The following is a 12,241-nucleotide window of genomic DNA, read 5'->3' as shown; positions in this document are numbered from 1 at the left end:
AACGAGAAAAAAGGAAATGGTGAAAAATAGAAAAGAATGGAGAGCATAAATGCTGGGAAGCACTCTTTAGATGGTCACCTTCCGCTTCAGAATTTTCCAGTCATTTAGAACATCCTGTTATTAATACTGTTAATAGCAACAACTGCTTTAATATTGTTACTAACACTGCTGTATATATGGGTTTGGCGCATGTTTAAGAGGGTATCTTCAATGCACAAAGTGTTATATCAATCAGGATACTTACACAAGTAAAAGAATTTACTTGATTTAATTAAAAGGGGGAACTGATAGAGGGAATATAGGAGTAGACATGAAATCACATAAGAGGATATATATATATTAGTTATTGTTTAAATATTAAATACTAACAAGTTATTGCTTAAATATTAAATACTAACTGCTACATTAACTACTGTATGAATTATTGCTTGCCATTATTGAGTTGTGAAGTCATAGTCCCTGCTGGCTGCCCAGGAAGGAGGCTGGTAAGAGAAATAAGGCAAATACCAGCAAAGGTGTAACTTAAGACCCACACATTTGTAAGGAGGAAGGGAAAACAAAAACTAGCCCCTGTGGGCAAGACAAGGACTAGCAAGAACTAACATTTGTCTTCAGACAGTGACAGGAAGGAAACAACCAGATGTCCACTCAAGGATAAGCTAGGTTGGAACCAGTTTGGCTCTGCCAACGCAGCCAAATCAGGACTTTTAGGGAAGAGGTGAAAAGTTTTAGGAAGACGAAAAACTTTTAGGGAAGAGGAAGACCTCCGGCCTTCATCCTGAAGACCCCTGCCCACGTGAGGAAGACCTCCGGCTTTCACTCTGAGGAGTCCTGCCCACAACCACCAGAAGGCGTGTCAAGGAGGAGCCTGAGGCGGATCCTGAGGCGGGGACTATGGAAATGATTTCCTGCGAGAGACTGAGCTTTTGAGGGGAGGTTATGAGTGTGTTTGTACAAATACAAGAAAAACTGCCACGGCAGGCGTGCATCTTGGTGGAGCAGAGACTCCCGGCGCACCCAGCGCTGTTGGCTTGCTTTTATTCGCATAATAAGTGGTAAACTTTAATTGGAGTTCTGTTTGGGACTCACTCATTTATCACACCATGAATCACCTCTCCTGATGCCTTAGCAGAGAACAGCTCTGCGGGAACCAGGAGAGACGGGGGCAGTGAACCCCTCTCAAATCTGGATACGCAAGATGGAAACAAACATGTTCTTGGAAAACCCCGCCTTCCTGACGTGTTTTACTCTTACTACCCAGGCAAAAACAGCTGCAACACCACAGACAGTTAAACTTCACACAAGAGTGCGTGCATGTTTGTCCGCTATACACTCTTTTTTTTTTTTTTTTTTTTTTTTTTTTTCATTTTTAACCCTTCTGCAAATACCTCCGTGTGAGCCGCTGCCGGGCCAAATGCCCCCCCCTTGGCAACAGGGGGAGCCCGAGGAGCTAATCTCCTCCCTCCACACCTCCCGGAACCAACCAGAGGAGAACAATCCCTCGGAGCAATCTGTGCCCTTCCGGCAGGGAGGGCAGGGCACGGCCCAAAGGCAGGGCCACCAATAAAAGCTTCCCTGGAGGACTTCTGCCCGCTCTCCGTGGACCGTCGCTGCCTTCCGTTGGCATCTCCCTGCCCCTATCCAGCCCCGCTGCTCGACGCTCGCTGTGCTGCCCAGCGTTCGGCATCAGACGCAGATTAACCACAGCTCCCCGCTCGCCGGCGACGCTCCCACGCCACGACTCCCTCCCCGCTCCCTGCGTCTGCCCTCGGCTGCGGCTGGTTTGTGCCCGGGAGTGCTCCGGCTCCACGGCTGGGCTGTTTCGCAACACGGGCTGGGACCAGACGGGCGGCAGCTTCCCTCCAGCCTGCTGCAGCGGCAGCAACAGCTCTGCTAAGACCACATGGCCACTTCTGGAAAAGTAAGGACAACTCATTCCCCTTCCGAGGTCCCTGGCTCTTGGGGAAATACCCTGCAAACGGCTCAGCCTGCGCACCTCTGCCCCGCACCCTTCCCTCTAACCTTACTCTCCCGCTCATGCAGACCCCTTTGAATTACTCGAGCTCCTGCTTTCATACAGCTGCACGTGTCGGTACCCGCGTTAGGTCGTGCGTTCCTCTCCTGTTCTGCCCAGCAGCGCAGGAGTGAAAACACCGAATCGTACCGCTCTGAGAAGCGCCCTCCTGCTCGGCCCCGCTCTGCGCTCCCGCTTTGGCAGGGAAACCCGGCTCTTCAGAGGTGCACTCTTGCAGCCACTCACCGCCTGCATTCCACCTTCTCCCCGGCCATACCTTTTGTAAGCTGCAAGCTGAATTTTGCTGACATCAAACCAGCTTTGGATTGATCAGATCAGGGTTTGGGAGATGTCATACACAAATGATTCCCTTGGCGAGGGAAAAAATTGTCCAGTTGCCAGCTGGATGGGAACCATTCCTTAAGCCCTCTCAGGTACCTTCAGGCCCATGTCTTATAAGATGTCTACGTGGCACACAGGAGGGGCCAGAGCCATCTTCCCCTTCGCCTGAGCACAGAGCAGCCAAAGGCCTGGCAGGGCATGAGCATCGAGTGCTGTTGGGAGGATACATCCCCCCAGCAGGGCAGCAGCCTCTCCTGCACTGTCCCGCGGTCACCTCCAGAGCCCTCTGCCATGGACACAAGGGAAGCGGGTTTTTCCAGGTCCACACTGCCAGGGAAAGCACAAGCCTTACCCTCTATGGACTGGTCACTTTGTCTTTACATTTCACACTTCACGCTACACCAGCGTTTCTTGAACATCACTTGGCTTCACGCACAGCTGAGCACTCCCGTGTTTCTGCTCTCCCACCACATCCCACCCACCCAGCAAGTCCCCCAGGAAACAGCACAGGACAGTTGTGCAGCGCCAGCAGCGCGAGCTCCAGAGGCAGAGGCACGTGCTGTGCAGCTCTGGTCCTCGCTGGAAGACGACCATCCCAGATCGTGCGCCAAAGGCAAACATTCCAATGCAGCCTAATCCCCTCTGTTGCTTCCAGGTTATCAGATGCAGAGCTGCTGTTGCCTGGGCCGTGGGCAAGCCACTCTCTGTTGAGGAGGTGGAGGTTGCACCTCCGAAGGCAGGTGAAGTCCGTATCAAGGTAAAGACACGTTTCAGTATTTTTTTCCTCCCTTGTGGGAATTGCTCTTCTGGCAGCTAGACCATGAATATACCTGTCAGGGGTCTCTGTCCACTAATAGACCTTAATGTTCACAGAAGCCTTGTGAACAATCCTTCCACAAACTGAGTTAAACCAAAGCCAAACCATTTCTAAAGCTCATCAGCTCTTTCCTCTCCAAATAGATCGTGGCCACAGGCATCTGTCGCACAGACGACCACGTTTTGCAAGGCACCTTTGGGAATGTGGATTTCCCAGTTATCCCAGGCCACGAAGGAGCTGGGATTGTGGAAAGCGTTGGAGAAGGAGTGACCTCTGTGAAACCAGGTAAGGCACACATGCACAAACACACACCCACACGCAGGAGTCAGCTCTCAAGGTGGACGAGGCTGCCCAGAGCTCAGAAATTCCCCCGTGCTCCTGCGTCAGTGGCTCAAAACCTGAGTGCAACTCATTGCACGGGACTGTCACAGACACTTTCCTGGTCTAGTCCCCAGGCACACGAGCATTTCCTCCTGACAGAGAAAGCAGAGGGTCCGTGGTAGGATGCTGCCATCAGAGAGCTCAGCAGAGGTGCTCCCACGGGCAGCACCCTCAGGGCCTGCTGAGTGAGAGGCACCTGACAGAGATCTGCTTTATTGCAGGAGATAAAGTCATTCCTCTTTGCATTCCTCAATGTGGGGAATGCAGCTTCTGCCTGAATCCTGATTCCAGCTACTGCGTGAAGGCCCAGTGAGTTTGCTCCACCTTCCCCTATACTCAAATGGGGTCAGCTGTCTGACAACAAGGCTGACACCCCCACGGGTGCTTTACTTGATGAAAAACAAATGCATGTGCCTCCCAACAGCTTCTCTGAACCACAAAACCTGTTGCCTGACAAGACCAGCCGGTTCACTTGCAAAGGGAAGCAGATCCACCACTTCCTGTGGATCAGCACCTTTGCAGAATACACCGTGACACCAGAGTACGCCGTTGCCAAGATAGATCCTGCAGCACCTCTGGACAAAGTCTGCCTGCTTGGCTGTGGGTTTTCCACAGGCTACGGGGCTGCTGTCCACACCGCCAAGGTTGGTGGTATTCAGGCGTGTCGGGCACAGGCACCCCCCGGCTGGCCTCGCACCCGCACCAAAACCCTGTGCAACAGAAGCCTCCTCTTCATGCTGGAGACTCACAGGGCCCCATGTTGTATAGGTAAAACCAGGCTCCACCTGCGCTGTCTTTGGCCTCGGAGGAGTTGGTCTCTCCGTTGTCATGGGCTGCAAGGAGGCTGGAGCTTCCCGCATCATTGCCGTTGATATCAACAGCGACAAATTTGCCAAGGCCAAGGAGCTGGGTGCCACCGACTGTGTCAACCCTAAAGATTTCAAGAAGCCCATCCAGGAGGTGCTCACTGAGATGACTGGCCATGGCGTGGACTACTCCTTTGAGGTCATCGGGCATGCGGATACCATAGTAGGTGGCATTTCAGCACCTGTCCTCCCTCCCAGCTCATTCACAGGCTCCTGTCAGGGCAGATTTCAACCCGGCGGGCAGTTCCTTGCCTGCTGCCTGCACTGCCGGGCACATCTTTGCTCAGAAAGGCAGTCTCTTGGCTTTGGGAGAAAATGATGTACGAGTCTTAAAACAGGCACTGAGCTCTTCGTGTCTGCTGCACAAGGGAATATGTGTTTTCAGATGACCAGGGAGGGGCAGGTGACTGCACGGAAAGATCGCTTTTCTGACAAACTCATCAGCTTCTTCTCTAATTCACCTGCCTGTCCCGTCAGGTCGCTGCCCTGGCCTCCTGCAATGTGAACACTGGCGTCTGTGTCATGGTTGGAGTACCGGATTCTGGGTTAGTGATTCCCTTCGACCCTATGCTTCTGCTGTCTGGGCGTACATGGAAAGGGAGTCTGCTCGGAGGTAGGAAACTCAAGAAAACATTTTAGACCCTCCACCCTTTTCCTTTCGCAGTAATTTCCAAATGTCTGTGGAACACGTACCCTTCAGGACATGTGACTAACTCTCCCCTTGAAAATGAGTTCTCCCATCTGGGCAATGTCCTCAGCTGTAGGACAAAAGACAATATTCCTATAGTTGTTTTTCCCAAACCTCTTGGTCTCTAAGAAGATTTCAAGCTTGGCAATGTCCCAGGAAGCCTCTTTGAGAGGGTTTTCAAGAAAAATGCCACTAAGCAGGAGCACTGCATTTCCACTGTATATGTAGACGTGAAACATGCTACTAAACCTGTAACCATTTCATACAGTTCAACGCACGGAACTGCCGACGCTAACCCACTCTCCTCCCAAGGAGAGGAAAACTTCTCACAAGATAAAGGCACCAGTACTGGTCACTGAGTCCTGACCTTCACAGCAACACTCCCTTACCAAAACGGCATTTCTCTGATTATTCACTGGGGGTGCTTTCTCCTGTTTCTAGGTTCGAAGGTAAGAGACACTACTCCCAAGCTAGTTTCCAGCTATTTGGAGAAAAAATTCAACTTAGACTTGCTGATCACACACACGCTGCCGATCGCTAAAGTGAACGAAGGATTTGAGTTGTTACGTGCAGGAAAAAGGTGAGACCCTGACTAGCAGGAGCGGGGTACAGCAAACCCCACCTTGGGGCGTCCTTGCGACAAGAGCATAAAAGCCAAAGGAAGGAAGAACATATCTTGCAGCTGCAGCACAAGAGCTTTGGGGGGGGACAAGGTGCCTTAGCTCCTGAGGGCTTCCCGTCAGCAGGGTTTTGAAGGCTGCCCCATTGCTGCACGTCTCACCCAGCTGGCTTAGGAACAGGCTGCGTGAGAAAGAAGGTGGCCAGTCCTCAGGCACACCTGCCCGCCCTGCTGCCCGCTCCTGAACACCCCCAGCCGCAGCACCTGTAACTCCGTCCTTCCTTTCCACTTTCCAGCATTCGCAGCGTCCTGCTCTTTTGAAGGACACAGCCACGGGAAGCCGAGCGGCCCTTCTCCCCAGCACCTCACTTTGTGGGGCACAAGGAGACAAGAACGAGGAACTCGCCGACACTGGTGCCGCTGCCAGCGCTCCCGCACCCGGCTGAGACCCAGCAGGATGCCTCTTCCAAGGAAACACTTTTACCAATAAAAGGTTTTGGTCAAACTATTGGTCCATTACCATTTCAGACTATATCACACTGTCAGTCTCCTCAGAGACTAAATCTCCTGCCCAACCTTATAGTGACTTTTGATGTTCCTGAAGACCGTTACTCTGTCTACTCTCGCCCTTCCCACCCTGAAGCCTTACTTCTCACCTTGTCAGCGGTATTCCCATTTTCTCAGCCACCATGATGGTTGCCTTTCCTCTATGCCCAAAAATAGTAGGGTGCCACTAACTCACGTTCACTTTGTCCTCCACTACTCTTTGCAGATACTTTTCTTCTGCAGAACAGCTTTTCACAGAGTCATAGAATGGTTTGGGTTGGAAGGGACCTCAAAGATCATCTAGTTCCAACCCTCCTGCCATGGGCAGCGACACCTTCCACTACACCAGGTTGCTCAAAGCCTCATCCAAACTGGCCTTGAACACTTCCAGGGATGGGGCAGACACAGCTTCTCTGGGCAACCCGTGCCAGTGCCTCACCACCCTCAGAGTGAAAAATTTCTTCCTTATATCTAATCTAAATCTGCCCTCTTTCAGTTTAAAGCCATTGCCCCTTGTCCTATCACTACACACCCTTGTAAAAAGTCCCTCTCCAGCTTTACTGTAGGCCTCCCTTAGGTACTGGAAGGCTGCAATAAGATCACCCGGGAGCCTTCCCTTCTCCAGGCTGAACAGCTCAACTCTCTCAGCCTGTCTTCATAGCAGAGGTGCTCCAGCTGTCAGATCATCTTCGTGGCCCTCTTCTGGACCCGCTCCAGCAGCTCCATGTCCTTCTTGTGTTGAGGACTCCAGAGCTGAACGCAGTATTCCAGTATTCTTTTGACTTGTCACTTGCCATCCTGTGCGCATCACTACACTCAGTTGCATCCCTGTTCTTTAAAAACATTCCTCCAAACTGTCAGGATAATTTTCTAATCCTCTCTTTCAGTGTGCTTGTATCCTCCCTGCTATCTGCACATTTAATGAGCATATTCTACTCCAACATCACAGTCACATAGTGGAGCTGACTCTACTATGGTTTGTGCTCAACAGCTTTAGGGAGAGGAAAACTTCAAATACATTTCCTAAGAGGATGCTGAGCAATCTTTTTGTTTTATCCAATATACTGTAGACTGAATTTCTCAAATTTGCCTACTAAAATACAAAAGGAGAAATACTTTGTCCACTATTCTATTTAGAGCCTAAATGGACAGAGTGTTCCATGTTATGTCCCTTTGTGGAATTTAATTTATTTGTTTTAATAGTTCCACTAAAATACGGCCTGGAAATATAAGATCAATGAAATTTTCTAGCATAAACTTATGATTTGCTGCAATACTAAAATCCCTGTGGACTTCGGTACATTAATTCCTAAAGAAATAATGGAGATTTTTATAAATCACTAGATTATTGAAAAAAGCTGTGATAAAAGAGAGCTGGGTTACAATGGCATAGTCCAAATTCCCCAGGTGAAATTTTACTGAGAAACTCAGTTCAAATGGAGAAAACTGGAACTGGCACCTAATTTCCAGCAAAAACGGCCTCTTCTCTGTTCTGAAGGAAATAACAAGAATAACAATAACAATAATAATAATATATCAAGAACACAATAGAACTTACTCATGTTACAGCGCTATACTAATGCTTGCAGTAGCAGTTTTCAGAAATGTGCTGGTTTTGGCTGGGATAGAGTTAATCTTCTTCACAGTAGCCAGTATGGGGCTACGGTTTGGATTTGTGCTGGAAACAGTGTTGATAACACAGGGATGCTTTGGTTACTGCTGAGCAGTGCTGACACAGAGTCAAGGCCCTTTCTGCTTCTCACCCCACCCCACCAGCGAGTAGGCTGGGGATGCACAAGAAGCTGGGAGGGGACACAGCTGGGACAGCTGAGCCCAACTGACCAAAGGGATATTCCAGACCATATGACGTCATGCTCAGAATACAAAGCTGGGGGAAGAAGGAGGCAGGGGGGGACATTCAGAGTGATGGCGTTTGTCTTCCCAAGTAGCCATTACACGAGATGGAGCCCTGCTTTCCTGGAGATGGCTGAACACCTGCCTGCCCATGGGAAGCAGTGAATGAACTCCTGGTTTTGCTTCACTTGCATGTGCAACTTTTGCTTTACCTGTTAAACCGTCTTTATCTCACCCACGAGTTTTCTCACTTTTACTCTTCTAATTCTCCTCCCCATCCCACTGGGGAGGAGTGAGCGAACAGCTGGGTGGGGCTTAGTTGGCACTGGGGTTAAACCACGACAGTTCTTTCTGGTGCCCAACGTGGGGCTCAAAGGGTACAAGATAACGACAGATTTGATTGGAAAGTGCTGGATCAAATTTATAGCTGTTATCGCTGTTTAGCTACGAACTGGCAGGCCCCTGTGCTTGCCATGGGCTTGCTTGCCTTACTGTGTGTCAGGCTGGTGCTCGTTAGTGGCTGGTTTTTGCTTGTGCTGCTTGCTGTGCTGCTGAGCTGCTGGTTCTCTTTCTCTGCCGTGCCTGGGAACGTTCCGATAACAGCCACGGTGTACTGGGCTGGCAGATGGCGAGTGCATCGCTGCTGTTTCTGTGCTGCTCTACTGAACCGGCTGGAACTCCCCTGTGAGCTTGAGTTGAAGGGACTGTGACCTGTGGATGAGTCCACAAGGGAGCAGGACACCCCAGGGCGTCTGTGGCCGTGGATAAGCCCATGCCAGAGCAGGTACACCTTGATGCATCTGCATCTGCAGTTATGTCTGTGCCGCAGCAGGCATACCTCTGAAGGGACTGTGGCCCAAGGATAAGTCCACAGTGGAGAAGGTACACCTTGAAGCATCTGTGGCTGTGCAGGACATCATGGTGGAGCACCTCAAAGCATGTGGCTATGGATAAGCCCATGACAGAACAGGTACAACCCTGGAGAGACTGTAGCCATGGGCAAAGCCGTGTTGGAGTAGGTTTACTTCCAAAAGGACTGTGGCTGTGGGTATGACCACGCTACGACAGGTACATCTCTGAAGGCATTGTGGCCCACGGAGAAGGTCATGCTGGAATAGGTGCACCTCAAAGCGACTGTGACTGCGGATAAGTCTATGCCACAGCACGTATACCCCTGAAGAGACTGGCTCATAGATAAGGCTCCACTTGGAGCAGGTACACCCCTAAGGGACTTGCAGTCTGTGGATAAGTCCAAGCCAGAGCAGGGGCAAGAGGAGGAGTTCATTGCGATGGCAAACCCAACGCTCTTGTCCAAAGGGACCAGGGATGGAAATTTTTATGGAAATGCCTCTAAATTGTTGTAACCCATTATTTGAGTTGCATGTTACAGGAGTTACTATAGCCGGAACCACCTGAACCAATGGAGGACAAGCCTTACCAGAAGCAGTGCAAGTGCTGCACTGACATGACCCGAGCTGGCTTTGGTGCCCAACAACTCCACGCAACACACCATCTCTCTTGTCCTGAGTGACCACCATAACAGACAGAGCCCAAAGTCATGGACTAAATGAACTCAGTGGACATTTAGTGGACAGCAGCGGGCATTTTACAGAGGTTTCACAGGGGTGGCCCATAGACTAAGGGAACGATATCTGTGTATGTTATCAAAGGATGGGAAGAGACATGGTGGTTAAGAAGGGTGTATTGGATAGTGTGGGACCTCAGCATGACATAAATGGTATGGAATAAGGGGTGGAGAATGTGCTGGTTTTGGCTGGAATAGAGTTAATTTTCGTCATCGTAGTTCGTATGGGGCTACGGTTTGGATTTGTGCTGGGAACAGTGTTGATAACACAGAGATGCTTTGGTTACTGCTGAGCAGTGCTGATACGGAGTCAAGGCCCTTTCTGCTTCTCACCCCACCTCACCAGCGAGTAGTTGAGGGTGCATAAAAAGTTGGTAGGGGACACAGCTGGGACAGCTGACTCCAGCTGAGTAAAGGAATATTCCAGACCATATGATGTCATGCTCAGCATATAAAGATGGGGGAAGGAGGCGGGGGGGGACGTTCAGAATGAATGGCGTTTGTCTTCCCAAATAACCGTTAGGTGTGACGGAGCCCTGCTTTCCTGGAGATGGCTGAACACCTGCCTGCCCATGGGAAGCAGTGAATGAATGCCTTGTTTTGCTTTCCTTACGTGCACGGCTTTTGCTTTACCTGTTAAACTGTCTTTATCTCACCCAAGAGTTTTCTTACTTCTACTCTTCTGGTTTTCTCCCCCATCCCACCGCGGGGGAGTAGAGCGAGCGGCTGGGTGGGGCTTAGTTGCCTGCTGGGGTTAAACCACGACAAGAAATTTGGTTGATGTATTGTCATTTCTTTTGCATTTTTGATGGGATTAGACTAAATGTTTTGTTTGGTACATCTAAAGATAATAAGTGAATACTGTACATATCTATGGCAACCAATCATTATTACCCAGCTGGACTGAGTTAAAGATAATGAATTCTAATTAACTCAAGGTACCGATCCTGCCTACGAGATGGCAGGTCATTTCCTCCTGGCTGCGGAGGATGCAACAGCGTCCTTGGTGCCGCAGCCCAGGCTGGTGAGCGACACATATCCAGTTTCCATATATCGATATTTTATGTTTAGAGTTAAATGTTGGGGATGACTTGGTGGAGCGTCTGTGGGTAAAAATCGAATTCTCAATTCTAGGGAAAGTTAGGAGGGGGAGCACTAAAACGGCAAAGCTGGACTTTGGGAGAGCCCACTTTGGACTGTTTAGAAGTCTGGTTAACAAAGTCCAGTGGGAGACAGCTCTCAAGAGTAAGGGGACGCAGGAGGGCTGGTTACTACTCAAAAAGGAAATTCTGGAGGCACAGGAGCGAGCTGTCCCTGTGTGCCGGAAATCAAGCCGCCGGGGCAGAAAACCAGCTTGGATAACCAAGGAGATTTGGGAACACCTCAAAAGAAAAAGGGAAGTCTATAAGTCTTGGAAGAATGGGCAGGCATTCAGGAAGGAATACAGGGAGGAATTTAGGGCATCTAGGGAGATAATCAGGGGGGCAAAAGCCCAACTGGAACTTAGACTAGCCTGCTCCATAAAGGACAACAAAAAGTCCTTCTATAAATACATTAATAACAAAAGGAGGGCTAAAGATTACCTCCAGTCCCTACTGGACACGGGGGTACGTTAGTCACTAGGGATGAGGACAAGGCTGAGGTCCTTAATGCCTTCTTTGCCTCAGTCTTTAATAATAAGGTCAGTAGTTCCCAGGTGAGCTGGCCTTCGGTGTCTGAGTGCAGGGAGGGAGAGCAAATCGAAGCTCCTGTGATCCAAGAGGAACGGGTCAAGGATCTGCTTCATCGGCTGGATGCCCACAAGTCTATGGGGCCGGATGGTATCCACCCGAGAGTCCTGAGAGAGCTGGCGGATGTCATTGCCAAACCCCTGTCCATTATCTTTGGGCAGTCTTGGCTCACTGGGGAAGTCCCGCTGGACTGGAGGCTGGCGGATGTTACCCCCATTTACAAAAAAGGGCAGAAGGAGGATCTGGGGAACTACAGGCCTGTCAGTCTGACATCGGTGATGGGCAAAGTAATGGAGCAGGTTATCTTGAGTGCTATTAATGAGCACATACAGGTTAACCGGGTGATCAGGCCCAGTCAACATGGGTTTATGAAAGGCAGGTCTTGCCAATCAAACCTGATCACCTTCTATGATGGGGTGACTCGCCTAGTTGACAAGGGAAGGGCTGTGAATGTAGTTTTCCTTGACCTCAGTAAAGACTTTGATACAGTTTCTCATAGTGTTCTGGTTGAGAAACTGATAACTGCTGGCCTGGATAGGCACACCCTCCTTTGGGTTAAAAACTGGCTGCATGGCCGGGCCCAAAGAGTGGTGGTAAATGGGGCTAAATCCGGCTGGAGGCCGGTCACCAGTGGGGTTCCCCAGGGCTCAGTGCTGGGTCCAGTTCTGTTTAACATCTTTATCAATGACCTGGATGAGGGAATTGAATGTACCCTCACTCAGTAAATTTGCGGACGACACCAAGCTGGGAGGCTGTGTCGATCTGCTCGAGGGTGGGGAGGCCCTTCAGAGGGATTTGA

General features: G+C 50.2%; 1 protein-coding gene across 1 annotated transcript; it reads left to right on the top strand.

Annotated features, from left to right (window-relative positions):
• The first annotated feature begins 1,903 nt into the window (after positions 1-1,903).
• LOC147528750 (alcohol dehydrogenase 1) lies at positions 1,904-6,048 on the top strand. The gene is made up of 9 exons (XM_086611524.1): positions 1,904-1,921; positions 3,012-3,113; positions 3,317-3,458; positions 3,776-3,863; positions 3,979-4,198; positions 4,323-4,583; positions 4,898-5,033; positions 5,550-5,688; positions 6,024-6,048. The coding sequence occupies exons 1-9, from the start codon at positions 1,904-1,906 to the stop codon at positions 6,046-6,048; spliced, it is 1,131 nt and encodes a 376-aa protein (XP_086467650.1).
• Positions 6,049-12,241: the final 6,193 nt, after the last annotated feature.

Source organism: Tauraco erythrolophus, chromosome 5, assembly GCF_009769465.1.
Source record: "Tauraco erythrolophus isolate bTauEry1 chromosome 5, bTauEry1.pri, whole genome shotgun sequence".
Taxonomy (NCBI): Eukaryota; Metazoa; Chordata; class Aves; order Musophagiformes; family Musophagidae; genus Tauraco; species Tauraco erythrolophus.
This window is presented reverse-complemented; position numbering and strand designations above follow the sequence as displayed.

Excerpts from the sequence above, each read along its gene's own strand:
- LOC147528750 (XM_086611524.1), top strand. Across the intron at positions 3,114-3,316 it reads CAGGTGAAGTCCGTATCAAG|ATCGTGGCCACAGGCATCTG; the intron begins GTAAAGACACGT and ends CTCTCCAAATAG. Across the intron at positions 3,864-3,978 it reads AGCTACTGCGTGAAGGCCCA|CTTCTCTGAACCACAAAACC; the intron begins GTGAGTTTGCTC and ends GCCTCCCAACAG.